A 25,416-nucleotide genomic window follows, 5' to 3' on the forward strand; every position below is an offset into this window, starting at 1 on the left:
CTTCTGCTGTGCGGCGGCGCCCCCTGCCGGCCGTGCCCGTACCCGCAACGGGCCTGTCCGACTCCGCCCACTCCCTCCCGTTCGGCCAATCAGCGTCCGCCGTCCCCTGCCCAAATCTTCCCTCCGGCGCCCGCGAGGGACTGTTTGGCGGGTTCCCGCGCGCGACGAGGTAGCGGCAGTTGGTGCCCGGCTCAGGGCCTCGCAGCCGGTTCCCCCTCGCCGGTGGGCGCCCGTCCGCCCGCCTTTGCGCTGAGGAGGATCCTGCCGCCTGGCGGTGGCTGCCCCGTTCCTTGAGGCCGTCTCTTTTCTCTGTGAACGGGGCCTTGTCTGAGCCGAGGGTTCGCTGAGGCGGGGCACTGTGGCCTCGGGACTGAGCCCGGGCAGTGGGGGCGCGGTGGCCGAGTCCCTGGCGGCTGCGGAGCGTGGAGCGTTTCAGGGGTGCGGGTCGCAGGCCGTGGTCCAGCACGCAGGTGGATGGGAGTAGTGCCCCACCGAGGCCGTCAGTGTGCTTTCACTTGTGCATTTCTTAGTATAGCCCAACTGTCAGTGTTTGCATTTTTTTTTTTAAACGTTCCTTCATACTCCCTTATTGCTTTAGAGGACCATAGGTTTTTCAGAAGTGCTTGTTTATATACAAGCTATCGTGATTTCTATTATGCTGTCTGTGTATTTATGCCTGTTCCATGAGAAAATGAATTTATTTATTTTTCTTTTTCCTTATGAGTTCCTTTGCACAGAACAATGGATGATGAGGGGAAACGCTATGTTTCTGCAGAAGTATCTGATATGCTGGAATCAGTTTCTTTTCTGAACATAGAGGGTAAACCCTCACCTATGGAGTCAACAGTACTGCCTGATACAGAAGAACAGGAGGTGTGGATGGTTTTGTAATATGTCTTCTGATTATGCTTTTTTTTTTTTTTTTTAATAAGCTTTGGCAAAGCTCAGTAAGAACTGCTGTATTCCCCTGCCCCCAAAATGGGTCTGATTTTTCTGCTTGCCTCTCATTGCTTACAAACAGATCATAGCCACTAGCAAATACAGATGGTCAGTGCTACATGAAGTGTACTAAGCTTTTGGCAAGAACGTAAAGGACTTCAGTAATTGCACTTTGAATGTAGTGTGACTGCACTGCTCTTTTTAGTAAGCCAAAAAAGGAAATGGATCCTTGTTGAAAACTTATTAGGAGCTTGGAAATAAAATTCTATAATGCTGTGCTGCACTACACTTTTGAAGATAGTATAGCTATCTCTGCTTTTTTAGAATGATAGGTTTCTCTCAGATGACTTAATTTTGCATGATTAGTGGAGTGTTAGTCATGAGAGGGCTGTGGAGAGCTCTGCTAAATCCACCTGGTGAATGAACAAGTTGCCAAAGTGGGAACTTCAAAGCTCTGTGCAAAAGAAAGGAATGTTGGGATCTCTCTAAAAATCTCACTGCTGTTACTGCTTCACCTGTATGGGAAGGTCTTCGTATAATGGTATGGGGTGGAAGAGACCACTTTAGCAACTGAGAACTGTTCCATGGTTGTTACTGTGAGAAAGATGAGGAGCTAGTGCCTGGATGGTAGTAATGAAGCAGTCTCTTGAGGCTAAGAATGTGTCAATATATTAACTGAACATGCCCTGTACAAAATGGAAGTGCAGTACTGCACGGCAGCTGTTAAAAAATACAGCTTGAGCTCAGTACAGAGGGAGACCAGAAGGTGGAAGCAGTGCAGTTTATGCTTCTGATACTGCGCTCTTTTTAATTTAAAATCTTGGCTTTGTCATAAAAGAACACGGGGAGTGGGGACAGACACAAAAAAGGGTTTACTTGAGGACATTAGGAGGTGAAGAAGCAAATGGAAGCTTAGAATTTGAACTTCACAAGGAAGGAGAAAGGCAGTAGGATAAAATAGCTAGTACTGCATCACAGATGTATGCTGATATGATTTGAGCATGTTCTATTTTAAAAGTGGCCATTATAACTTTTTTTTTTATGAATAGGCATATCAGCCTTTGAAAGTCTTCTTGAGAGTGAGACCCTTTTCTGTAGCAGAGCTTGAAAATCATGAATCTCAGGTTAGTTGTGGAATTGTTTTTCTTCTCCTAGAAAGAATGCCTAGTATTGTAAGCCAGGACTTTGTTTTTGTAAAAACTGTGTACTGCCTTCAAATAGATTTAATGGGCACCTGGATTAATGTAATTTTAATTTTTTTTTTTTTATCACAACCTTTACTGATTTGATTTGCCTGGGAGAGAAGTGCACACCTGTAGCTCTGCAGAAGTCTGCCAGCTACGTTATTTAAAAGGTCACCTCATTCTTGACTCTACAGTGCTCAAGAAACAAAGGAGTTTCATGCAAGAAATTGTGCATTTCTAGCAGTAATTCAGGGATCCAACCACTGCTTTTCTGTGGAATGCCTGAATGGTCTACTGCCTGGTCCTGATGATTTGCTGCTCTTCCTGTCAAATTTTTCTACAACCTCTACAGCTTATACTGTCAGATTCAAATGCTTCAGCGTTTTACACACACAGAATGCTCTTCCTTCCTACTCCCCATTGTGAACACTGATACAATGAATTCATTCAGCTGTCCTTGGAGACCAAGGTCTCTGCAGTTTATCTCCCAGCCCTCATATTTGCAGTCTCACAGGCTCTCTGATAGATCTCTTGTTTGTGACCTATTCAGAGGAGAAATTAATATTAGTTACGATTTGCTTCTTGCAATTTGCTTTTTTAAAAATGTATTCATGCGTTTAATCTGCCAGGGTTGGAACCTTTGTAATTTTTTTCACTTGGATTATTTTTTTCTTTTCCCCTCAAATTCCATTCACATTTTCTTGGGCAGTTCTTGTTGGGTAGTATGCACTGACAGTGCTTCATGTTAGGTATTATTCAGCAGTCTGAGCAGGCTGTAAGGGTAAATTGATTTACAAAATCAAAATGTTTTATGAGACATTCATGTCTTATTCCTATTTGGAAAGGGAAGTTTCTGACTACATGACGACTAGTGAGAATACCTGTTCTTAAAAGCAGGGTGGGAGGAAAAAAGTTGAAGCTTCTACTAAATTTTTTTAAAAGCTCTTTTCTTCATGTAGTTCATGATAAAACAGTTGATCTACCAACATGTTAGCTGTATAACCTATTTTGCGTGATATGAAGACTTTTTCCTCAGCCTTGGAAAACTATGAATGCTTGAAAGATCTTCAATATCTTCAATATTTTCTGCTACTGATACTCTTAACTGTCACCTGAATCTATGAGGAAGATACTTTGTAACAAATCAAAAAAAACCCAAGCCAAAACAAAAAACAACCAAACAAACCCCCCTTTCTATTTCTATAGTCAATGAGAGGTTAACTTCATTTTTAGGTCCCTTTTTCCTGCTTGCCATGCATGCATAATTTGCAGGAAAGCATCTTTGTTCAAAATACGCAACAAGAAAATAAGATCTAGAAGTCAAGCCCTGTTTGTTATAGCTGTAGGCTGATGCTTTAAACAGAGACAGTCAACAGGTTAACTGATCTGTTGTTGCTTATAGAGATAATGATGTATGAAAGCAAAGCTTAAGAGCTCTGGATAAAAATCTGTACTCTTGATACAACTGCCAGTGATTCTCTTGGAGTCACCTGCTGGAGAGCAGGAAGTTGTCTTCTTTGGATTTAAATGATGTGTACAGTGCCAGAAATGGTCAAACTTCCCCCACCTTACCTGTGGGTTTAGCTGGGGGAGACAATGAGAGTGACATGTTACCAGTGGCATTCCAGTTCTGCAGATCTGACTCCTTCAAGGCCTCTCACAAGCTTCTGTGAGGCCAGTGGCAGATGATGGCACATGCTGCAGATGCTGGATTCTTCTGAAGCTCTCTAGGATTCAGTGCATCTGACCAGAGTTCTTGTTCCTGGCAATGTGGGAGGAATGTTAAAGAATACATGGGTTTAGAGACTGGCACAGTAAGCAAGTGATTGGTCTAAATTCAGTACCCGGCTTCTTAGAGCTTCTATACCAGTTGATAAACAGATTTGTTAATTGAGACTCCTAGGAAGAGCAGTACTTCCTATGTACATGCTACACACGGATTATTAGTCTTACCAGCTCTGTCCAGCCTCTGAACATAAATGTCAGATTTAGTTACAGTCAATCCTTGTGACACCGTTAAGCTATACTGGTAGTTCAGTTTGGTTTTTTGGTAGCCTATCTGGTGTAAAACGAATTTTTCTGTGATGCTGCATTCTGCATTTATCTAGGTAGTAAGTGCTAAGTAACTGTATCTCACCTTTACTTAACTGAAAAATAGCAATTAAATTACTTGAAACTAATTCAGTTTCCTTCATTACTGGTAACACCATCTATCCATCAAAGGATAATGCTTCAAACTTATTTTACTTTATTTATGCTGGTCATAGCTTGTTTCACACTGAAAATGATTGAAGTATAGAAAGCCATTAGATTTCTATATAGCTTTGTTTTCAAGTCTAGGATTGTGTGGGCCACAATCACAAAATAAGAGTTTAGGAAGCATTTAAAAAATTACTGGAACAAATCCTAGAGAAATTGTAAACCTCTTAGGAAACTCCAGATGATTGCCTTAACTTTGTTTACACTCTGGTTTTCATGTGAAGTAGCTATATCTGTAGTTGTTACACTCCTTGAGAGATTATCTGTAAGTTTTGCAACTCCTTGTAACTAAGGCAAATAGAAGAAAACACTAGGGTATGGGTTGTGGTGTGTGTTTCATTGGTTGTGGTGTGTTGCGTGTGTGTGTTTTCTCCAGATAGGTTTTTTCCTAAATAATTTTGTGTGGTGTTTTGGTTTACCTTGTCTTGTTTTTTTGAGGGTTGTATAACTATTGAAGATGGCCAGACAGCAATCCTTAGTGCACCCAAAGAATCCTCTGCAGTGAAAAACAGTGAAAGAGGAATTGGTAATTCTGTGCACAGGTTTACCTTTTCTCAGGTAGGCAATTTTTAGTTATATATGTATTTTTTCCTCCAGTGTAATGACAAAAATAGATTTTTCTGCTATATCATGCGATGTGATTTTTTTTTTTTCTTCTTTGAATTACATGTGGTGGTATGTGCCTTAAACCCAGGCTGCTTATTATTTACTGTTAAGGTGTCAAGAAAGCTGTGTTATAATGGAGGTACCTATTAGATAAGACAAGGAAGCTGCTTTGGCAGCTCTGTTTTCTTTGATGAGATGCCACAGAAGCTTCTTGTAGGCACAGACTTACAGGGGTTTTGCTGTTCCATCAGATGCCTTCATCTGGGAAGTGCTACAGGAAATAATCTGTTAAAAGGGACTTATGTAAGTCTGTGTTTATTTGAAGGAATAGCAGCCCAACTGCTTAAACTTTCTATACTGGAAGTACCTTTCTTAACTCTGTTACCTACTGCAAGAACTTCTGTTCTTACAATGTGACAGGATAAGCAGCTCCAGGCATCAAGTCATTTAGACCATTGCAGTGTTGATCTTTTCATCAATTGGGGGTGACTGGTATTGAGTGAGAAGGGAGTTGTGTGTTACTAGCGGAGCTCTTGAAAGTCTACACTAAACAGCATGTGCTCAGTAACATTCTGAGCAATTTATTTTAGGAGCAGAAAAAAATTCAGAAATAAGTGCAAGCCTAATTGCCTCAGAATTAAGCTGGCATCCTTTGAGAACCCAACAGAAAATGTTGAATTAAAAGCGATGCAGGCAAGACAGAAAACTAAGCTGGTATCGCCTATGAAAAACTAGTCACTATTAATCAATGCTTAATATTTTGATACAATAAAGTACTTTGTGCCATTCATCTCATTTTTTTCTTTTTTTTTTCTTTAATTCCTCCCTTCTGCAAGGTCTTTGGACCAGAAACTACTCAGAGTGAATTTTTTGAAGGCTCAATGAAAGACATAGTGAGAGCATATGTTAACGGAGTGAATGGACTTGTGTTTACTTATGGGGTTACAAATGCAGGCAAGACATTCACTATCCAAGGTATAAAATGTTTGCCAAAAAAGTCTATATAACAACCAAGTCAAAATCCAACGAGAAGTTTATATGAATGTCTAAATTTTGTTTTCTTATTTTTAAGGGACTTCAAAAGATTTTGGTATTTTACCTCGCTCAGTTGATGTGATTTTTAACCACATAAGGGGAAGGCAGTATCTGAAGATGAACTTCAAGCCATATTTGAGCAATGCTGTTAAGAAACTAGAAGAAGCACAAGTTAAGCAAGAAGAAGCCATAAAAAGTGCTGTTCTTGCATCACTGAAAGAGGTCAGCGACCAAATACTTCCTTGTTACTGAATGAAGCTGCTTAAAAACTGCCTAACAGACTCTCTTTAATAAAATATGTTTTACTATCACTTCTTCAGATTTATTGAAATCTACAGTATGCATACTTGGTGAACCTTGGAATAATAAGGCAACTGGCTGGTTTTGGAGCTCAGGGTAAACTGGAAGAATGTTCTGCAGCAGGCAGCATACAGATCAAACCAAAAAACAGTGCAAAGCCAAAGCCTGGATTTTCGTAGAGGAGCAGTTCTGACATTGTGTTGATGGTAGCCCTTGAAAAGTCTCTGAGAGCTGACCTAAGATGTGCTTCTCTTTGTTAAGTTAATCTTTTGGGTCAGGTTCCTGGGCTGGATCACTGGGCAGTTGTTCAAACTCGAGGACTAGCTCAGAAGAGATGATGGTGATGTTTTAGCAGGGGCAGTGAAGAAAGCAAAAGTTTGTAAACCTGTGATTTATGTAACTTCATAAAGAAACTTTTCTGATACAGCAAGTGGAGTGAAATGACACAAAATGAATTTCCTAAAAGGATTACAGTCTGCTTTAGAGGATAGTATGTATCTTTAACTCTGATTATCTGAAGAACTGTAGGTAGAATAGAGAAGTCTTTACTGTAGCAGCTTCCTGTTCTCATTGTCTAGTAATTTCTATTTCCAGTGTACCAAACGGATCTCACTGGAAAATGGGCACCCTTGTGTGTGTGACTGTTCTATACTTCTAAGCCCAGCTGCAAATTGTCACAAGGTGTCTGGCCTTTTTTCCATACATTCAGAACATTTTCAACCTGAACTGTGAGCCCACTGCATTTTGGGATTATAATTCAAAGCAACTGTGAATTCTGGGAAGTATAGAAGTAGTGATTGCCTAGATTCTCTTTTTTTCTGTGGCCTTTAATACAATCATTGATAAAATACTCCAGTTAGGTCTGATAGAATCTCCTTCTATGAATTAAATTCATATGCAAAGTTCCACTCTAAATTCTATTGCTTAATTTAAACAGCAAAGTGAACTTCATTTAGTCTGAGTCTGGTTAACTTTTGAGGAAAGACCTTGGATGAACAATCTAAAAGATGTGTAAGACTATATTTTGAAAGTGTCTTAAAAGCTCACTCGTGCTTTGTGTGTGTATGCACAGGGGGGTGAGGGTATTGTATCAAAACTGAGACAGTCAGGAAGGTAATAGGTAAATATTCTGAAAAACTTTGTGGAACCTACAAGCTTGCAAGAAGGAAAAAGCAGGAGCTCAAGGTCTAGAATAGGAGGTCAAATATCTGATTTTGAAGATAGCTATATTTTACAAATATTCCTTTCTGTTAAATCACAGCCTGACTTTATTAATAGTTTAGTTACTGGATGTTGTAGTAGGTGATCTAGATGCTGATGCACTACAGTGAAAAGCAAGCAAGACTCTACCATCAGAAAGGTAAAAATGCATCTAGAAAATAATACAAGACCTTGCTTGTGTTACAATTCTTCCACAGTGATAGCTCAGCTATCCCCAGTACTGAAGCTGTGCTTCTTCACAGCTTGTGAAGAGCATCGCTGTTTGGATGCTCACTCAGGCTTGCAATCTGAGAGCAGATAAAGTTTGGTGGGCTTGGTTTTGGTTTATGTGGATTTCTGTAGGCCCTTTTCCCAGGCTCAGTTTACATGTCATGCAGAAAGAGCTTGCTATCCCTTTCATTTTCTCAGTTTAAACTGCTTCAAGTTACTGCAATACCTTTGTATTTTAATGTTCTACTGCCCATGTTCTCTATACAGTACTGCTGTAAAAACTCTTGCTTGGCATGGTTCACACCTTCTCTTTCCTCCCCTCCCCTTGTTCTATTCACTGGATTAAATTCTGTTTTTTACTGGATTAAAAGCAGCTTTACTTGCATTCTTATTCCCACCTGTCCTCATATTTGCTATTAAATATCAGATTCTGTCACTGCCAAATAATGTCAGTTTCTGTTCCCAGTTGCTTGCAGGCAGTCATCTTTGTGTTCTTTTCTCTATTTGGTCTTAGGATTTAAATATAGCAATGTAGCTAATTAACTCAGTTATGTCAAAATACCTTTACAAAACCTTATTGTGCACAAGTGCTGTAGTACTGGGGTTTTTTAGATTTCATTACGTTTTTGACATGCATAGATGTGCAATATGCCTCAGTCTCTTACCCTGCTTTAGAATTTGGCTTTGTACTTACAAACAGAATGAACAGAATGCATGCTTGTGGTTATACTCAAGCAACATAAATGTATAGACAGTGCAGTCTTTGCAGAATGGTAATTTATAAAATAAATTACAATAAAATTGTATGCTGTTTATCTTTAAAATGGAAGATCTGAAAGTGTGGCTTCATACTTCTATGTTTGTAAAAAATCTGGTTTTGAATATACCAAGTGAATAACATAGGCATCAGTAGACAATCCATAAGGAGCTTAGCACTGCATTCTAGTAGCTAGGACACAAACATTTACTACTTTGAATCTGTTCCCCTCTACTACTGTAAGATGACCCTCTATCAGGACTGGGTTTTGGGAAATCAGGGTGAACGTCCTAATGAAAATTTGTATCATGTATAAAATGTGGAGAGGGAGGTCATGTTACACTTGGAAATGTTGAGATCTTTAAATAGTGGGAGTTGCTAATTTGTTACATCAGTTTTCCTAGGGGTACTGTGAAGCCTATGCTTGGACAAGTCTTGGCAGGTTTTAAAAATAATTTTGTTGATGTAAAGAAATTCAGCAAATGTGTGTATTTAAACTGTGCTGTTATGTGTAAAGGCTTTTTAATGGCCTTTTAATTCACTCTGAATTAAACCAACATACACTGTTGGTTTATCAGATCTTTAAGTCCTTTATGAAGCCATCATTTCACTCTGTCTGAGGTCTTTAAGTTTGACTCAAACTCTCACAGACCTGACACAAGCCTGTGATTTGCAACAAGCAAGCAAATTCGTAATCTCTGCTGCTTTAGTCTCTCTGTAGCCCACCACCCTGCCATCTACCCCTGAGAGAAACTTACTTTTCCAGTTCTTTTGGTTGACCGATTGTTCAGATTTACCTACCAGTTCATAAAGGCATTCTGGGCTGTTGCAGTCTGACAGAGAATAATTTTTCTCCTAGAACTATGAAGCCTCCTGTATTAGCAGCAGTTGGGCTCCAAACCCAGTTACTGTGAGTGGCAGAAAACAACAGTCCTTGTGAGGGGAAGAGCACTTACTGATTTTTTTTTTTGTTTGTTATTGTTAAAAACATTTAATTTGCAGACCGAGTAAGAGGGGCTTAACATTTAATACCACTTCAATATTTAAAATTTAAAGCTGGAAATTATGGTCATTTTTTTTACTTCTGCTATCTCACAATCTGTTCATGGCAACGTAACTCTCTTATTTTCTCAAGGAGACAGAAAGCATCTCAAATTCTATTACAAATATGTGTGGTGTGGAGTCGACTTCTTCCAACTGTACTTTGAAAAGTCTTCCTTCTGATTCTCTAGGTAAAATAAAGTGGAAATTTTTTATGGAAAAAAAAATAGTAATTTAGGAATGTGAGTGGTTAAATATTGGTGTATTTTAAAATATCTATATTGTACTGCAAAGTAAATACATATAGTTTTTAACCAAATTTTAATGGCTCAGCTCAAAAGAGTGAGTGACAATGTAAAAATATTTTGGTAACTTTGCTCCTTTGCAGGAAAGAGGGGGTCTTAGTTCTGCAAAACTAATGTATAAGCTGCTGGAAGCTTGTGGTGGAGGGTGGCAATAGCTCAGAATTTGGGCATATTCTGGTTACTGGTGGCTGCTGAGAAGTTTGAACATTCTTGGGTAAACTCAAAGTTATGCAGTACTGTGTATCTGAATTGTGCAACACAGATATATACACACCTCCTTTTAGAAGGTGGTATATACTGCAATTAAAATTTATCAATGAGTTTTCCAATGATTGAACTTTTTCTCTGTTTTGGGTTAGCAGATAACAACTTTGTTCCACTTGACATGTATAGGACTAAAATGCACCACAGAACGCAAGCATCTGTGTGGATTTCCTTTTGTGAAATTTATAATGAATATGTTTATGACCTATTAAATGTATTATCTACGTCAAAAGCTCAGAAGCGCAGAGTCTTAAGAATTTGTGAGGATCAAGGAGGAAATTCATATATTAAAGGTAATAATACTATATTATGACCTCAGCAGTTTAATGGAATTTATTTGATCAAAAGTGTGTGTGAAACATCTCTTTTCACAGACTTAAAGTGGATTAATGTTCAGAGCGCTGAAGAAGCCTGCAAAATACTAAAAATAGGAAACAAGAACCGAAGCTTTGCTTGTACTAGAATGAATGAGCAATCAAGTAGGAGGTTTGTTCCTCTAGTTATAAGCATACTCTCTCTTTTCTTCTAATGGGGGAGGAGGAGGGAAGGGAGGAGGAGACTTCAGAACATCTTTGAAATGACCCACTCTTCAATAATAACGTAAGACTTTCCTTGATTATTCTGGTTTTATTATGAAATTCTTTCTGGAAGAAAGTTAGGAGAGGGCCTGTGACTTTAACGGTATCTGGAGTTGGGTAGCTATTCATGATTTTGGACAACTAAAAAGACCAAATCACATTCATTTTTGAGTGCTAACAGGGCCACATGTCTTGGCAAATGCTAATGGTGCTTAGTGGGTATAGCTGTGTGAGGATGTGGAAGGAAAAACTGGATAATTCTTCATCACCAACAGTATAATTCTTGGAAACTTGGAGCCTGTCAGTAGGGGATGTAGGAAGGAGCAAGTCATGAAGTACCTTGGAGTGCTGCTAGATTATTTAGATGCTTTTAGTTTGCTGTGTCCTTGCTGAGCTTAATTAGTATCTTAAGAATTAAACCCCTAGCTCTTACCCAGCTCTGGAAGAGGGATCAGGAAAAATCTGCTTTGATGGAGTGGAAGGAAATAGAGAGGGTGGTATACTTTCTGTTAAAAATGCCATCTTACTTGATTTTAAGGCCCTCTTATTAATTTGGCCTTAAGTGTGGAAAGGCCATCTTGTTTGTTTAGTTAATATGGTGTTACTAAGCCTGCTTCTTCTCTAAAAAGAGTTACGCTAAAGACAGTGGCCATTACGCTTCATGTTATGATTCCACCTGAATTTTATCATGCCCAAAGTAGTGCAGAAAAGAATTGTGTGCTCTTCTGGCAGAGTTTTGTGCTTAGAATGTCCTCTTTTTACTTCAGAGAATATGCTGACTTCCACTTAGTTTGTTTCAAAATTGTGTTTTTGTTTGTGGTGGTGGTGTTAGTTTGTTGTTTTTTTTGTGTGTGGGTTTTTTTCCTTAGAAACCAAACTTCATTCTTAAGTTGGTGAGTGTTGCTGAGGAGTAAAGCACTGCCTTAACTCTATGCTAGAGAAGTCTGCTTTTTGTGCTTCTTGATTTACTGGATACACTGGGGACAGGGCACTTCTGGTTCTGGGGTTTTTCTCTTTAGTTTCAGACAGCATGTCTGCTGCCTTTGTAGCCTGCTGTCTAAAACAGAAAAACTGTATAGTCAAGTGTTATAAATTCAACCTTTGTAGAAAGCAGAATAATTTCAAAACTGATCAAATAACTGCATATATTGAAGTAGGCAAAACTACAGGACTGGTGAATTTTGACTTATTCCCTACCCTACCACCTTTATTTCTAATAATTTAATTATATCAGACTTACCGAGTTCAAATACTGTCTGAAGTTTTTATGCAAATTGGCTACCTGGGTACTCATCTCCTGATCAGTAGACTTAGGTAGTCTGGTTTATTCTTTCTCTAAGACAGCTTGTAGTCTTCATGTGGTATTTTTCCCTCTCCTGTATTGAAAAAAATGGAAAGTCACAAAATACAACTTTTATTGCTGTTCTTTTTTGCTGATGAATAAATACATTCTGAAGGCAACTAATGTAAATGAGTGAATTCTTGTTTATTCTTCAGCACCGAACTTTCTGTAGAATACAAATTTTACTTTGCTTCAGTGACCGCTTAATTGTCATAATTGTGGTTGTTAAAAAGGATTTCTTTCCATTCCAGTCACAGTATATTTTCAATCAGGCTACTACGGCTAACTGATGAGCCTCAGCCACATGTTCTTGGAGTTTCAGAGTAAGTGGATGCTTCAGCTGATTATGAGAATGTAAATATTTTAGAAAAGTTGATAAGTCTGCAGAGCTGGTGAACTTTCTTTTAGTAAATTGTCTGAGAGCTGAGAAGGAAGTCAGAGCTGCATTGGCTGCATCTGACTGGAAACCTGATAAAGGCATAGAAGTGTTTCCCTGTCACTTGCATTCTTTCAGGTTTGACTGAAGGAGCCTTTTAAATCTCTGTCAGTAGTACATAAATTGAGGGAAATATATGTATGTTGCCTTATATAATAGAGGGGGTGGAGACAGAATAATACTATGCAATACCACACTAAATCTTCAGATGAGCAGAAGTGAAATGACTGACTGACAGAACCCAATTTTTAAAGTCAGTGCAGCAGCTAGTGCTGAAGACCGAAGGTGCAAACTATGGCAGTATATCTTTCTACTTTGAGACTAGACTAGAGTTATGAGTTCAATGTCTTTTTGTGACAGCAAATTTGATGTGCTCCTGGAATGCAAACTCAAGGCTATTATCCAAAAAGAATGCAGGTGACATGCTCTGGGACTCCTCCATGGTACAATGTACAATAAGAGGGGATCATCAGTTGATTTGCTTGAAAGCTGTTGTTCTGACCTAAAATGCTAGTGTATGTGCTCCCAGTAAGAGCAGTGCCAAGTCCTTACACTTTTCTGTTCTTTTGTGATTTAGAGGAAGTGGCCCAATCTTTAGGCTTCAAGGAATTTAGATAGCCTTTTTAAAAATTTTATTTTCCTGATTAATTGTCCATTTAGCTTGATCTGGAAAAATTAGGATAGTCCTGTAACAGAGTATTTTAGTTCAGTCTGAGCTCCTACTGATTTCACTCTTGTCTCTGCTGAGCAGAGATGGTAATAAATATACCTCACTGTGAGGTAACCCCTTTTCATGTGAGGCATCATGATAATAAATACTCTAAGGAAAGATAACTTGGGGAAATTACTGTATCTGTATTCTTTGCTGTACCCTGTCTTGGTGTATTCCCATGGGAAAGCTTGCAGCAGCTGTTAGATGAATGACAGGGTTTTCATGTTGCTTAAGAAAGAAAAAAGCTCTTTGTCTTGTACTGGAAAGGATAAAGATCATAAGATCGTAGCCTTTCAGAGTTGAAATATGTGCCTTGTTAATATGTATACTGTAATATGTACTTATTTCAACTCTGTGAAAGGCTATGATCTTAGAAAGGTATTGTTTTATGTAAATAAATGTACGTATAAGTGAGTAATAGTTGGGTTACATAAACTATCTAGCTTCCATATTTCCATATTTCAAGAGCTTTCTTCCTATGAGGTATTTAATCCTGGATAATCAAGGAATTTATTTTCTCTGTAACCCATTGTACTATGAGGGAGAATTCAGTAGCCTGAATTTAGTAGCACATAATTGCTATAGCCAAACAAAGAGCTCTAAGGTGATCTGGGAAGGATTTCTGGCTTCTTATTTGCAGTAGGAAACAAGTGGTTTTGCACCCAAAAGAGGCAAACTGCAGCATAATGAAGCGCACTGTCCTGCAGTCCTCTCAGTGCTGGACCTGGTGAAGGTGATGGTTGAAGTGCTTCTGTAGTACAGCCCCACTATGCAAAACTGTTACATACACCCATCTTGGTGTAGGCTGAAATGAGTCACTCATTTACACTTTAGACACATTAAGAGGTCAAAAGACATGCAGTTCTGTTTTCGTACTGTTTAGAAATAAGTTTGTATGTGTGTTCTGGATAATTTTTTCATGCAGGTTGTCTTTCTGTGACTTGGCTGGATCAGAGAGGTGTAATAAAACACAAGCCTTTGGAGACAGACTAAAAGAAGCAGGAAATATTAATAATTCTCTTCATATCCTAGGAAAATGCATTGCAGCATTGAAGCAAAATCAAAATCCAAAGTAAGTGACAAGTCGTAAACAACATGCCAAGTTGTAGGTTGAAACCCTAAGTATTCCTTTATGTTTGTGCAAGGGATTCACATGGTCAAATGGAAATCTACAAAAGCTTGTAGGCCATTTTTATTCCAGGTGTCACTGGGATACCTGAAGTGAACATTCTTTCTCTAAAATTGTTGTTTGTGGAGAATGAAAATAAGCAATTAGCAGCAAACTACCAAGCTTTTTTCAGTGTGTGCATGAGCAACACTCTTTGTGTACAAAGCCCCCATTTTGTTCCCTTCCACCTCCAGATTATGCAGGTAGATTCATCAGACATTTGACAGATGTCCTATACTTAGCCTTTTGGCTTGTTCCAGTATCTGTTTTCTAACACTAGGGAACTGTGATGCAGACACCATACTACTTTTAAGTACTTCAGTTTGTTGTGAGATCCAGGAAGGACCTTGCTTTTTGATGTGAAATATCTTAGGCTTAAATAAATCTTACTATATCTGTTTCTTGAAAGAGAGTAACAGAATTAAGCAATGTTACAGTATCCCACTAATTTTTTTTTGTTGTTTCACAATTTCATTATTCTTTTATCCATGAGGATGAAGCCAAGCTATATTCCATTCAGAGAGAGCAAACTGACTCGTCTGTTTCAGCCATTCTTTTGTGGAAAAGGCAAAGCTTGTATAATTGTCAATGTTAATCAGCATGTTTCCACATATGATGAAACACTACATGTAATGAAATTTTCAGCTGTAGCCAAACAGGTGAGAATACATCTACTTTCTCTGCTATACTACATTCTTTATTACTAATGGTTTGTGAAATGATCAGGCTGCATGGACTTGAGTGTGATTAGGACCATTGATGCATCATATTAATTCTTCTGCATGTGGCTTCCCTCTAAAAGGTTTTCAGTAGTTTTGCCCATCCTCAAACCTATTTGTGGTAAGAAGTGAAGATAGCTGCAGCTATATGTGGCTTGTTCAATTCTACACCATGGACATTCTGTCTAAAAAGTAGGCAGAGTACTTTCAGATATGACTGGTTATACCATTTATCTGAGCAAATGCAAGGTTTTGATTTCATCTTTTGATGGATTATTTAACCTGTGTGCAGTTATGCGTCTGTTGCCCAAGATGACAGTTGTTTCAAACTTCTTGGACAACTAGCGGTGGTAGTAAAAGAACTAGCCTCTTATTTTGCAGTCCGAATGAGATCTCTGGTGCCTGCAATGCTCCTATTTGGCAAAGTGCAAGTAATTAATAACAAACGAAAAGGGAATACTTTTTTGGTAAGGTAATGCTTGAAAATAGTGTGCTTCTCTCCTTTGAAGGCAAATTTTCCCCTGATAAATCTACATGCTTTCAGGCTTTTTTTTTTTTTTTGCTACTTCTGCTTGTCAACCTCCCATTAAATTCACCATTAGGGTTTGATGTTTGTTCTTAAGTTCATTCCACTTCCCTGGAAGCTGCTTCTTGCAGGGACTGGGATGGTGAACTGTGCTGTGTTTCATGGCAGAAATAAGGTCCGTTTCTAGTCTGGAACCATGGATTAGTTCTGATGTGTTCCAAGTCTGTAATGACATGTATAGTATGATATCCAAGAGAAAGATTTTTCTAGTTCTGTTTGGTTGTAACTTTCATCATAAGAGCACTGAGGAGACAAGCTTCTGGGATATGTTGTCCTATGACATGCATACTTAAAATCTTTACATAACTAGCATGAATTGCTGAATCCTATTCAGAGTATCTCAGGAAGGAGAAAATGTTTTAGGGATTTGCTGCTTTTCATTAACTTTCCAGGAAAATATACCAAAAGTAATTTAGAGGGAGCAAAAACACCTTTCTAGACAAGCATACTACATTTCTTAGTAGATAATCTTTCCCATTTTCACTTTGTGAAGTCTTGCGCTTATATTGATAGATGTTTTTGTATGCTAAAAGACATGTAAAATCTTTATTGTTCTCATAATCATTAAATATAATGTAAATACAACAATGCATTCTTTCCACTTCTTGCTAGTATTCTGATACCGGCAATACTGACAGCATTGATAAATCACTCCGTTCAACTCTGTATTTTCCAGGTAATCCAGCCAATCCGACCCAAAAACTTTGATTATTTTCCACCCAAGGTAGTTGGAGGCAATAGCAAACCTGTTGTGCACTTTGATGCTAACATAGCTGTAGACGACTTTCCTGACAGTACTGAAACCTCCACAGAAGAGGAAGTGGACATCACCATTCTGAGTCATGAGGTAGATACATATCTACTCAAAATTGTACCCAAGAAAGCCATTACTATTAGTTCTAATATGAGAATATTTTACCATAAGAGATGTGCTGGAAGTTGTATCAAATGAGAACTGTAAGATTCTGTGTGGTGTCAGGCAGACCTAGACTTGAAGTGGTCTGGTTCTGAGGTAACAAGTGCAACTCTGGAAGGCTGCCTGCAGCTTTCTAGTTAGGCCAAGTGCTAAATTTAGAATTCGACTAATTGCTCAGTAAGAAGAGTAAGGAAGCAGCATGTGTGTTTAAAACAACATCATTTAGGTGTGGGAATAGCAGGAACAAGTTAAGGTGCAGCATTTTTTAGAAGAAAGCTGTACAATCTAATAGCAATAAACTGTAAAAATCAAGTAGGCTTTATGCTCAACAGTTGTACAAATTAATATTTAAATGCCAAAACAGTAAACTTTTTGATAGTGGAAACCATCAAGATACCAAAAAGTTGTTTTTGCAGTATAAATTCATGTTTGAAAGTATCTAACCTTTTGTGCAGCCCCCCTGAAAATATAGGCTTGTAGAAATGCCCTCTGTGGATGGCTGTCTCTATGAATATTTCATTTGACATGCATATCAATATGTGTTTCTAACTTGTTTTCTGAGCTGAAATATGTTAAATTTAGGATCTCTTGAAAACTACGGAGAACCTAAAGGAGAAGCTAGTTGCAGAAAGGCAAAGTAAACTCCTTTTGGAGGTGAAGATACGTAAAGAGATGGCGGAAGCGATGTTCCGACAGCTGTTGGAAACAGAGGAAGCCTGGAGGCAAGTCATATTGCAGTCCTCTTCAAGATTGAAAGGATTCCACGTATATAAATGCATACAGTTGTATTTATACATATATATATATATGCAAGACATGCATACTCATTTTATTTAGAGAAGTCAGGGCTGGACAGTTTCAAAGCTTCTGACAAAAAGGGAAGGAACATGAAAATAAACTTGTATAGATCAGCCTCTTCCCATGTACAGTGAAAAAAAAGTTCTGCTTTCTGTTGAATTTTTTTCTGTTTAATTTGTAAAAACTGGAGATTGTCCTGACTTTTTATTAGTATGTAGCAGATGTGGAAGATTGTTACAGGTACCCCACTGAGGTTTGTGATTGTTCCAAAACTTACATTTGGTTATGTTAATATGCATGCATGTGCTTAAGGTAGTTTGAATTGTATCTATTTGAGCTCTCCTGGATTCTTGCTCCTGGATGACTTATGAACCACCGTTAGCTTACTGTTTTATAAATTGCTGTGGTTGCCTGCACTCATGTTAATAATTTTTTTTTCAAGTGTGTCTAGATTGCTCAAGCTGAATTCACTTCCTCTTAACTCTTCTCTTTTTAAATCAGTTTCCTACTGTTTGAATCGCTAGCAGAGACTAGCCCCAAGTTGCCAGCTGAACACACTATGATTTAGCACCTGCACTGACTTTAAAACTGTTTGGGTGCCTTTGGCCAAACACATGAAACGGCAGTGACACTTTGACTCTGAGGTGATGTTCTGTGTCACTGCAGGGGCATTTTTATTTTAATTGTGACAGAAATAATGTGGAATGTATTGAAATAATAAGGCAAAACAAATTCAGCCTTTATCTTTAAGGGTGGGAAACAAAACAAAAAAATCTCCACCAAACCAACCAACCAACAAACCCCCACAATCAGTCAAAGGAAAAAACCCCAATTTAAAAGACACCTCCAGAAATGTGCTTCAAATGTCAGGTCTAATTGGGTGTAGTCATTTCTGTCACTACATGTTGATGGATTTTTTTTTTTTTTTAATAAAACTTCTGTTTGATAGATCTTCAGTATGTGTTCTTCTGTAGCACTTTTCTTGGTATTTGCCAAGTAGAAGTTGTTGGTGCAAGTCTATAGGAGCACTGAGAATAAAAAGAAGAAAAAAGTACTACTTGGTCCCTTAACTTTACTCTTTTTATGATTAGGTTAATAATGTGGATATTTCCAGTTGAACACATACAGTAAAATTCTAATAGCTGGGATGCTAATGTGTTAAATAAAACTAACATGTTCTCTTCAGCAACCGCTTGGAAGATATGAAAGACAGTTATGAAGAAAAACTGGAGAGCAAATTTGAAATGTATAAAGAGGCTATCAAGAAACATGCTTATGTGTGTGCAATGGAACAAATTGAAGATCATTATGTTCCCATAGAAGAATTTCTAGCTGAACAAGAGAAAGTTGAGGTATGTATGACTTGACTGCTACTAAAAAATGTGTGCTAGCCTCTCAACTCTGAATTTTGCTTTTCCATAAAAGAATCATTTGGGAATTCTAAATATTAACATTGAAAAATATCTAGCAGTTCAGCCTCTCTGGTTTGGTGTTCAGTGCTAACCGTAAGGATAGAGATGCCTTCTGTCTGTCACTACCTGTAGTGTATACCTAAACTTCCTGATCTTTCAATTAAATCCAAGTCATCTTTATCTCTGTAGTGCAATGACTGAAACACCTAGAGGGATGGTGTATACAGTCTGCTTTTGTAGAGATCTTGGAATTGTAGGGTGTAGAGTGAAAAGCTAGTCTGAAAGGGCTGGTGGGGCATTAAGTATGGGGTGGCTATTTTAATTATTAATGGATCTCTGCTCTGAAGATCGAGAGGGAGGATTGTGGGATAAGAAACTGATGAGATACCAAGCTTTATGCAGGAGAGAACTTAATCTCTTGAATGTACGTATACCTGGAACTGCCCAATAAATTGCTATTCCTTTTGCAGCTGAGCCACGTTAGCCATGTGCAATTCCATCAGTCTTCTAACCTCTGCATAGACAGCTAAGTGCATCCAGGCAACAGATGAGGCCTGTGGGTCTCAGCCTTTTCAGGAAGTCTGTAGTGGAGGAATAGAACAATTGTGGTGTACACCAGTGGTGCTTGCTCATTGCACTCTCCTGTTCAGGGACCAATAAGACATCTCACTCCACTGGTAGGCAGGTTCCTTTCAAGATATGAGGGAAGTGGGTTTCTGCTGGAGATTGTGCTATATCAACATTTCTGCTTTTACAGCTCTCCATTCAGGTGCTGACAAGCAATGCTGTATTGTGTAATGGCCTCTATTTTTCCAATTCCTTCATACTTGTCTTTTTTCCCCCCATTTAAACTCTGGTTTTATGTTGACTTAAGCCCTAGCTATACCCTGTGTTGGGGTGGAAGAGAAGACTTTTAGTAGTGCCCTATGTATTTATAGCTGCCTCTTAAACTGGCCAGAGGGCTACATAAGGGAAGACTCAAAGAACATGATGGTCCTGGTAGCAAGTGAGATAAGAAACTGATGATCTGTAAGATGTAAAAGTCTTGATTGACAAAGGAGAGCACAACATGAACTCTGAGTTGGCAGCTTCAGCAAACCAGAATTAGATGAATAATTCTTGTTGAAAGTGACTCGTTTGATTTCTCCCACTGAATTACCACCCTAGCAATCTGACAGGTACTGAAAAAGAACTTGAGATTAAAATTTAATTATATGAAACATATTGTTCCTTTTTTAGCAAGCTAACTGGCAACAGTGCTTACCACAGGTCCACTGAAGTTTCCTTTTTGCCATATGGTTACTTTTAATACAGTCTGGAAATCTTCAGACTGGAAGAGTTGACTCCTGTGTAAAGTAACTTCCTCTAAGAAGGCCTTGTGGTATGAGTGTTATTCCTTTCTGTCATTTCTCAACCATAACCATCATAATTTCTACCTGAAATTATTTTAAAACTGAATATACATGTGTAGTATAATTGAAGGATGTGCAGTAGTGCATCAGGTTAAGCAGACATTTAGACAAATTCTATCATGTGCCCTTCTTTTTTTCAGGACAGAGAGAATAAAATACTGCAATTGGAAAAACAACTTGATGAACAGTCAGGGAGGCTGTTGGCTCTGGGAAGTCCAAATCCAGATATACCGACTACTGAAAATAACACGGAACTAGGTAGGAATATAATCTGAATATTCAAAGTTCAGTTTACTTTGGGTATTGTGTATAAACAAGCAACTTTTCTTTTGCCTTTAGATCTTATGAACAAGACGATGAAGAGAGCCAATGAAGGATTGCAGAAACAATGCAAAGAGAAAGAAGAGGTAGTTTTTGCTTAGTATTTAACAAATCTGAGGATAATGGTCCTAAACTCTGGTATGGTTCAATGCTTAAAGACCTGCACTGTAGACAGCAGCATGAAGATTCCTGCAAATGAGTGTCAAATTTATAATATAGCCCAGTTGTGGATGACTTTTGCCAGAGACTGGCTGTGTTCTGGCTTTACTCTAGTTTGTAAAGGCATCTACTGCAGTAACAAGTCACATGGTGAACATGATGTGAGTTGGAAGCAGGGAAGTATGTATAGCCTTGTATTGGAATGTGTTGTTAACATTGCTGTCATGGCCTTCCTTCCTGAAATGCTGCCTGATCATGCACAGGGGAACAGTTGCAGAATGTGGTAACAGGTTAGATTGAAAGCCAAATTGTGCCTTAAACCAGTCCTTTCTGTAAGTACTGAACTCCACCATCCCCTTAAACTTAAGTAAAGGGTAATGTCTCTGTTCTTCAAACAAAAAAGATCCTTGTGTTTTGAGTAACACATAGAGGTGTAAATCTGGAGCTTTAGGCTGTGTTATGGGAAAGAAATATTAATTAGTTTTAGGTATGCATTTTTAGTCTACACCTTGAATGAACTTCTTGTAAGGTTACAGTTAGTTTCCCCTGTTTAAAGAGGATGGAGAGAAGGGAAGAGACAAGCTTTGTTCCTTTCACTAATAACAAATAGGAGTAGGGGTTGGAGAAACAGTTTCAGCTGGTTCTAATAAACCATGTAAATGGAAAGGGAACTTAAATCCTTTTCTATTGAGAAAATGTACTCCAAAAATAACTTTTTCCTTACCGAGTTTAATGTCTCATGTTATGGCCCTGGCAGTTGTTTTCCAATCCTGTTCTTGAGAGCTCTACAGCATTTTCCATTTCCTATGTCAATTTCAAATTTTGATGCTAGAAAGAAACCTTGGCTTTTATGCTTGTTTTGGGGATACAGTATTGTTTTGTGTGGCCTGAAAGTGTTAGAATGATGGGATTGCTGTCTGGCAATAACTGCAGTGAGAGCTTTTGAAAGCAGTTGGTTCCATCAGTGCCCTTCTGCTGCTTTACCTCACATACCTGTGCATGTGTGATGAGTAATTCACTACTTTTTTTCCTCTTCCATCCCATTCAGCCATTAAATGTGGGCAAAGGGTATTTTGTTTTGGTGGTTTGTTTTTTTTTTTATTAGCAATCTACATGTTTTCTCTCTGTGTAGAAGTAAATTAATGATATTAATTTTTTCTGGTTCAGAGTTTCTTCTCCCTCTCAGGACTTAATCACAAATATTTCTATCAGAAAGGTGAGGTCTTCTGCTGTAACTGTGCTCCAATTCATTATATGAATAGTGTTAATGAGACAGGAGCATTCTTTAAACTACCCTTACTGAAAAGGAGCAGGCTGTTCCAGAAGTAGCTTAGTCTGTGCTGCTGTTCTTTGATCGATAGATCTGTGTAAATCTTGTAGCTTCATCACACTAGACATGATGGATTGCAACACAGAAGGTTGAGAGAAGCAGACTTTGTCTTCATTGCTTTGATCTTCTAGTTTGCACTGTTCAATATGAAATAGAAATGCTTACAGTGTCTGTATGAGTTCTAGTCATAAACAAAATTCATGTAAAACATGCTGTCTGGAACTTCAGTGTATATGGGTTTTATTTTCAGCTTATAAGAGCTCTGAAGCTTAAAATACAGAAATTAAATGAAACCCTGCTAGAAGCTAATGAAGGCTACAGAAAAATGGCAGAAGAGAACAGTCAGCTGAAGCATACAATCATGCTCAAGGTTTGTCAACACTTTAAAAGCAACTTAATATGGCTTTTTTCTATGGATGTACTGGATGTTTCTGTATATTTGTACATGTAAATACATGGTTCAGTCTTAAGGGATGGGATGCCATCCAGAGGGACCTGGATAAGCTGAAAAGGTGGGCCCATGTGAACTTCATGAGGTTCAACAAAGCCAAGTGCAAGGTCCTGCACCTGGGTTGGGGCAGCCCCTGGTATCAGTACAGGCTGGGAGATGAAGGGATTGAGAGCAGCTCTGTGGAGAAGGACTTGTGCGTACTGGTGGATGAAGGATTGGATATGAGCTGGCAGTGTGTGCTCACAGCTCAGAAAGCCAACCTTATCCTTGGCTGCGTCAAAAGGAGCGTGGCCAGCAGGTTAAGGGAGGTGATTCTGCCCCTCTCTGCTCTGGTGAGACCTCACCTGGAATCTTGTGTCCAGCTTGGGTCCTCAGTAGAGGAAATACATGACCTGTTGGAGAAGGTCAAGAGGAGGCCACAAAAATTATCAGAGAGATGCAACACCTCTCCTGTGAGGAAAGACTGAGAGAGTTCTAGTTGTTCAGCCTGGAGAAGAGGAGGATCTGGAGAGAGCTTTTTGTGGCCTTTCATTACTTAATGGGGGCCTGTAGGAAAGATGGGGACAGACTTTTTAGCAGGGCCTGTTGCAATAGGACAAGGGGTAATTGTTTTCAAGTAAAGTAGAGGAGATTCAGGGTAGACATGAGGAAGAAATTTTTCACTATGAGGGTAGTGAAACACTGGCCCAGGTTGCCCAGAGAGGTGGTAGATGCCCCATCCCTGGAGACACGCAAGGCCAGGCTGGATGAGGTGCTGAGCAACCTGATGGAGTTGAAGATATCCCTGCTCATTGCAGGGGGTTGGACTAGGTGATGTTTGAAGGTCCCTTCCAACCCAAACCATTCTATGCTTTTACTTAAGTTGTTGGGGTTTTTTGGTTGTTGTTTTGTATTTTTTTTCTTTATTTCCATCCCTAACTTCCTGAATTATGAGCTCAGAGCCCTTGTGTTTTGCTCCTTGACTTTGTATCTCATAACATGAGTAATTTTTCAATTTAAGTGATAGACATGGTAACTGTGTGCTGACAATTCTTGCTAATAAGATACCACAAAATATTCTCAGGTAAGGAAAATACTACTTGTAACTCTAGTAGTGAAGTGTTTTGCTGAGGGTAAGCAAGCTGTCAGTGCATAAATATTGGTGCAACAGGACCCAAGGATCTATGGCAGGGGTGTCAAACTCATTTTCATTGGGGGGCCGCATCAGGCTCATGGTTGCCTTCAAAGTACCGAATGTAATTTTAGGACTGTATAAATGTAGGAGTAGCTACCTCTGGTGAAAATGAGTTTGACACTCCTGGCTTTAAAGCTATACTGACACTCCTGCAGAGGTGGCCAAGCTGGATAAGAGATATGGGCAGGTAAACTACTTTATATTGAAATAAAATAAATCTTTCTTACAAAAGCAGGGACTCCATAAAGTTGACAGCATTTGACCTCAGACATCAACTAGATTCCTAAATAAAAAAATGAAAATGTTGACCTCTTGCCAGTTTGCATCTATGCCTCATTTGTCATCTGCAAATGAAGGCAGGGTATAATACTGTTTAGTGAAGTTTTTCTTTGAACATTAAATTCACTTCTGCGTGCTTTCTAGTCTGAGACTGAAAATTATTCACCTTGAACTTTGTCTTGGAACCAATTAAGAAACATAGGAAGTTGACCTTTTGTTAACTGCAAGGATTAGAGAGCATCTTGAAGACTCTGTGTTCTGCCCACTCAAAGCATTTATTCAGTCCTGGTTAGCAGACTTATGACTATGATTAGAGTTTTGATTTGACCAGTTTTGTTTTCAGTAATTGCAGCTTAGGACAGGAAAGCCCCCTTTATTTGATCTCTAGAACAATAGCAGTTCTTTGTGTAGTGTGGCTAAACATTTTAGCATCAGCTTCTTAGTCAGACTTGGTTTCTAACTACATCTGATGGTCCTGTAGTTTGCTGTTCCCAAAATTACATAGAAGTAATTCAGAAGCAATAGGTACTGAATAGCCATTTGGCATAGTAATAGCAGGGGTGTTTACTGGTATAGTCAAATAATCTGAAACAGAAAACTACCTGAAAAAGACTTTGGAGTGTTCACATGACTAACACAGGCTTATCCTCATAGGATCAAGAAATGAATAGTCTTCAAAACTGGGCTAAACGTGTTCTTGAGCTTGAAGAAACAGTCTCTTCCCTGCAAAAAGAACTTGAGGAACAGAAAAAACATTTTTCTGTAGAGGAGCTAAAACAACAAAAAGCCAGGAAAGGTTTGTTGGCTAACCTGAAATCCACAGTAGCAGCCACTGCTGGTACGCCTCTTGGCAAAGGCTGGGGGAAGCATGAAGATGCTTCATCCTCTTCAAGAAAACATGTACTGTGGGCTCATAAAACAAAAGAATGACATTGGATTAATCAAAGCATGCAGTTACTGGGCTTCTTTGTCAGTCTTAAACTGTTGGTAGCTTTTTCTCACTCAGATGCCATCTTCACTGTCACATTAACAGAAAAATGTTTAATACAGAACTGTTTTAACTGAATCAGGGTTGAATTTAGTGTATGTAAGTATGTACTTTATGTAAATATAGACCTAAATTTGAGCTTTTAATGTTGATAGAGGGATTTGATTTGAGAAATATACGATTTTAATTCCTGAGTAACTGCTATCATGGCCTTCTGTACTTGTGTGTGATTCATGTGAAGTGGGATGTTCCTCATCTGCTGCTTGTTACCTTTTTTAAATTAAGTATTTAATTTTTGTTGTTGATTCCTAGAAATCAGATGGCTTGTAAACTTAAGTAGTTAAAGTAGTTTGGTTCTTCAGTTAATATTCTGGCTTTGACATGGAAACTGCCATCTTGGGACCAAACTGAGTGAATTGCTAAACATGAGGCCTCATAGAAGAGGCAACAAAATGAAGCCTTATCTGGCTCGTTGCTATTTTTCAGCAAACTTGGCTTTGTAGAGGAATTTGGT

At 38.7% G+C, this 25,416-nt stretch overlaps 1 protein-coding gene across 2 annotated transcripts; it reads left to right on the forward strand.

Moving 5' to 3' along the window:
* The first annotated feature begins 137 nt into the window (after positions 1-137).
* LOC136098459 (kinesin-like protein KIF20A) lies at positions 138-25,416 on the forward strand. 2 transcript variants are annotated; one of them, XM_065831900.2, is made up of 19 exons: positions 138-169; positions 725-873; positions 1,989-2,063; positions 4,821-4,940; positions 5,825-5,963; positions 6,061-6,245; positions 9,647-9,743; positions 10,217-10,414; positions 10,496-10,607; positions 12,293-12,364; positions 14,115-14,261; positions 14,851-15,016; positions 16,339-16,509; positions 17,161-17,300; positions 18,563-18,728; positions 20,341-20,458; positions 20,540-20,607; positions 22,261-22,380; positions 24,569-25,416. In XM_065831900.2, exons 2-19 carry the CDS (start codon positions 742-744, stop codon positions 24,842-24,844), a joined length of 2,502 nt encoding a protein of 833 aa, XP_065687972.1. In that variant the 5' UTR covers positions 138-169; positions 725-741; the 3' UTR covers positions 24,845-25,416. The 2 variants fall into 2 exon arrangements, with proteins under 2 accessions (XP_065687972.1, XP_071660199.1); XM_071804098.1 differs by having other exon boundaries at positions 10,220-10,414.

The sequence above is a fragment of the Patagioenas fasciata genome, chromosome 2 (genome assembly GCF_037038585.1).
Source record: "Patagioenas fasciata isolate bPatFas1 chromosome 2, bPatFas1.hap1, whole genome shotgun sequence".
Taxonomy (NCBI): Eukaryota; Metazoa; Chordata; class Aves; order Columbiformes; family Columbidae; genus Patagioenas; species Patagioenas fasciata.

Coding starts and splice junctions, on each gene's coding strand:
- LOC136098459 (XM_065831900.2), top strand. CDS start 742: ATGGATGATGAGGGGAAACGCTATGTTTCTGCAGAAGTATCTGATATG. Junction 15,017..16,338: donor TTTCAGCTGTAGCCAAACAG/GTGAGAATACAT, acceptor TGTATTTTCCAG/GTAATCCAGCCAATCCGACC. Junction 17,301..18,562: donor GAAACAGAGGAAGCCTGGAG/GCAAGTCATATT, acceptor TGTTCTCTTCAG/CAACCGCTTGGAAGATATGA.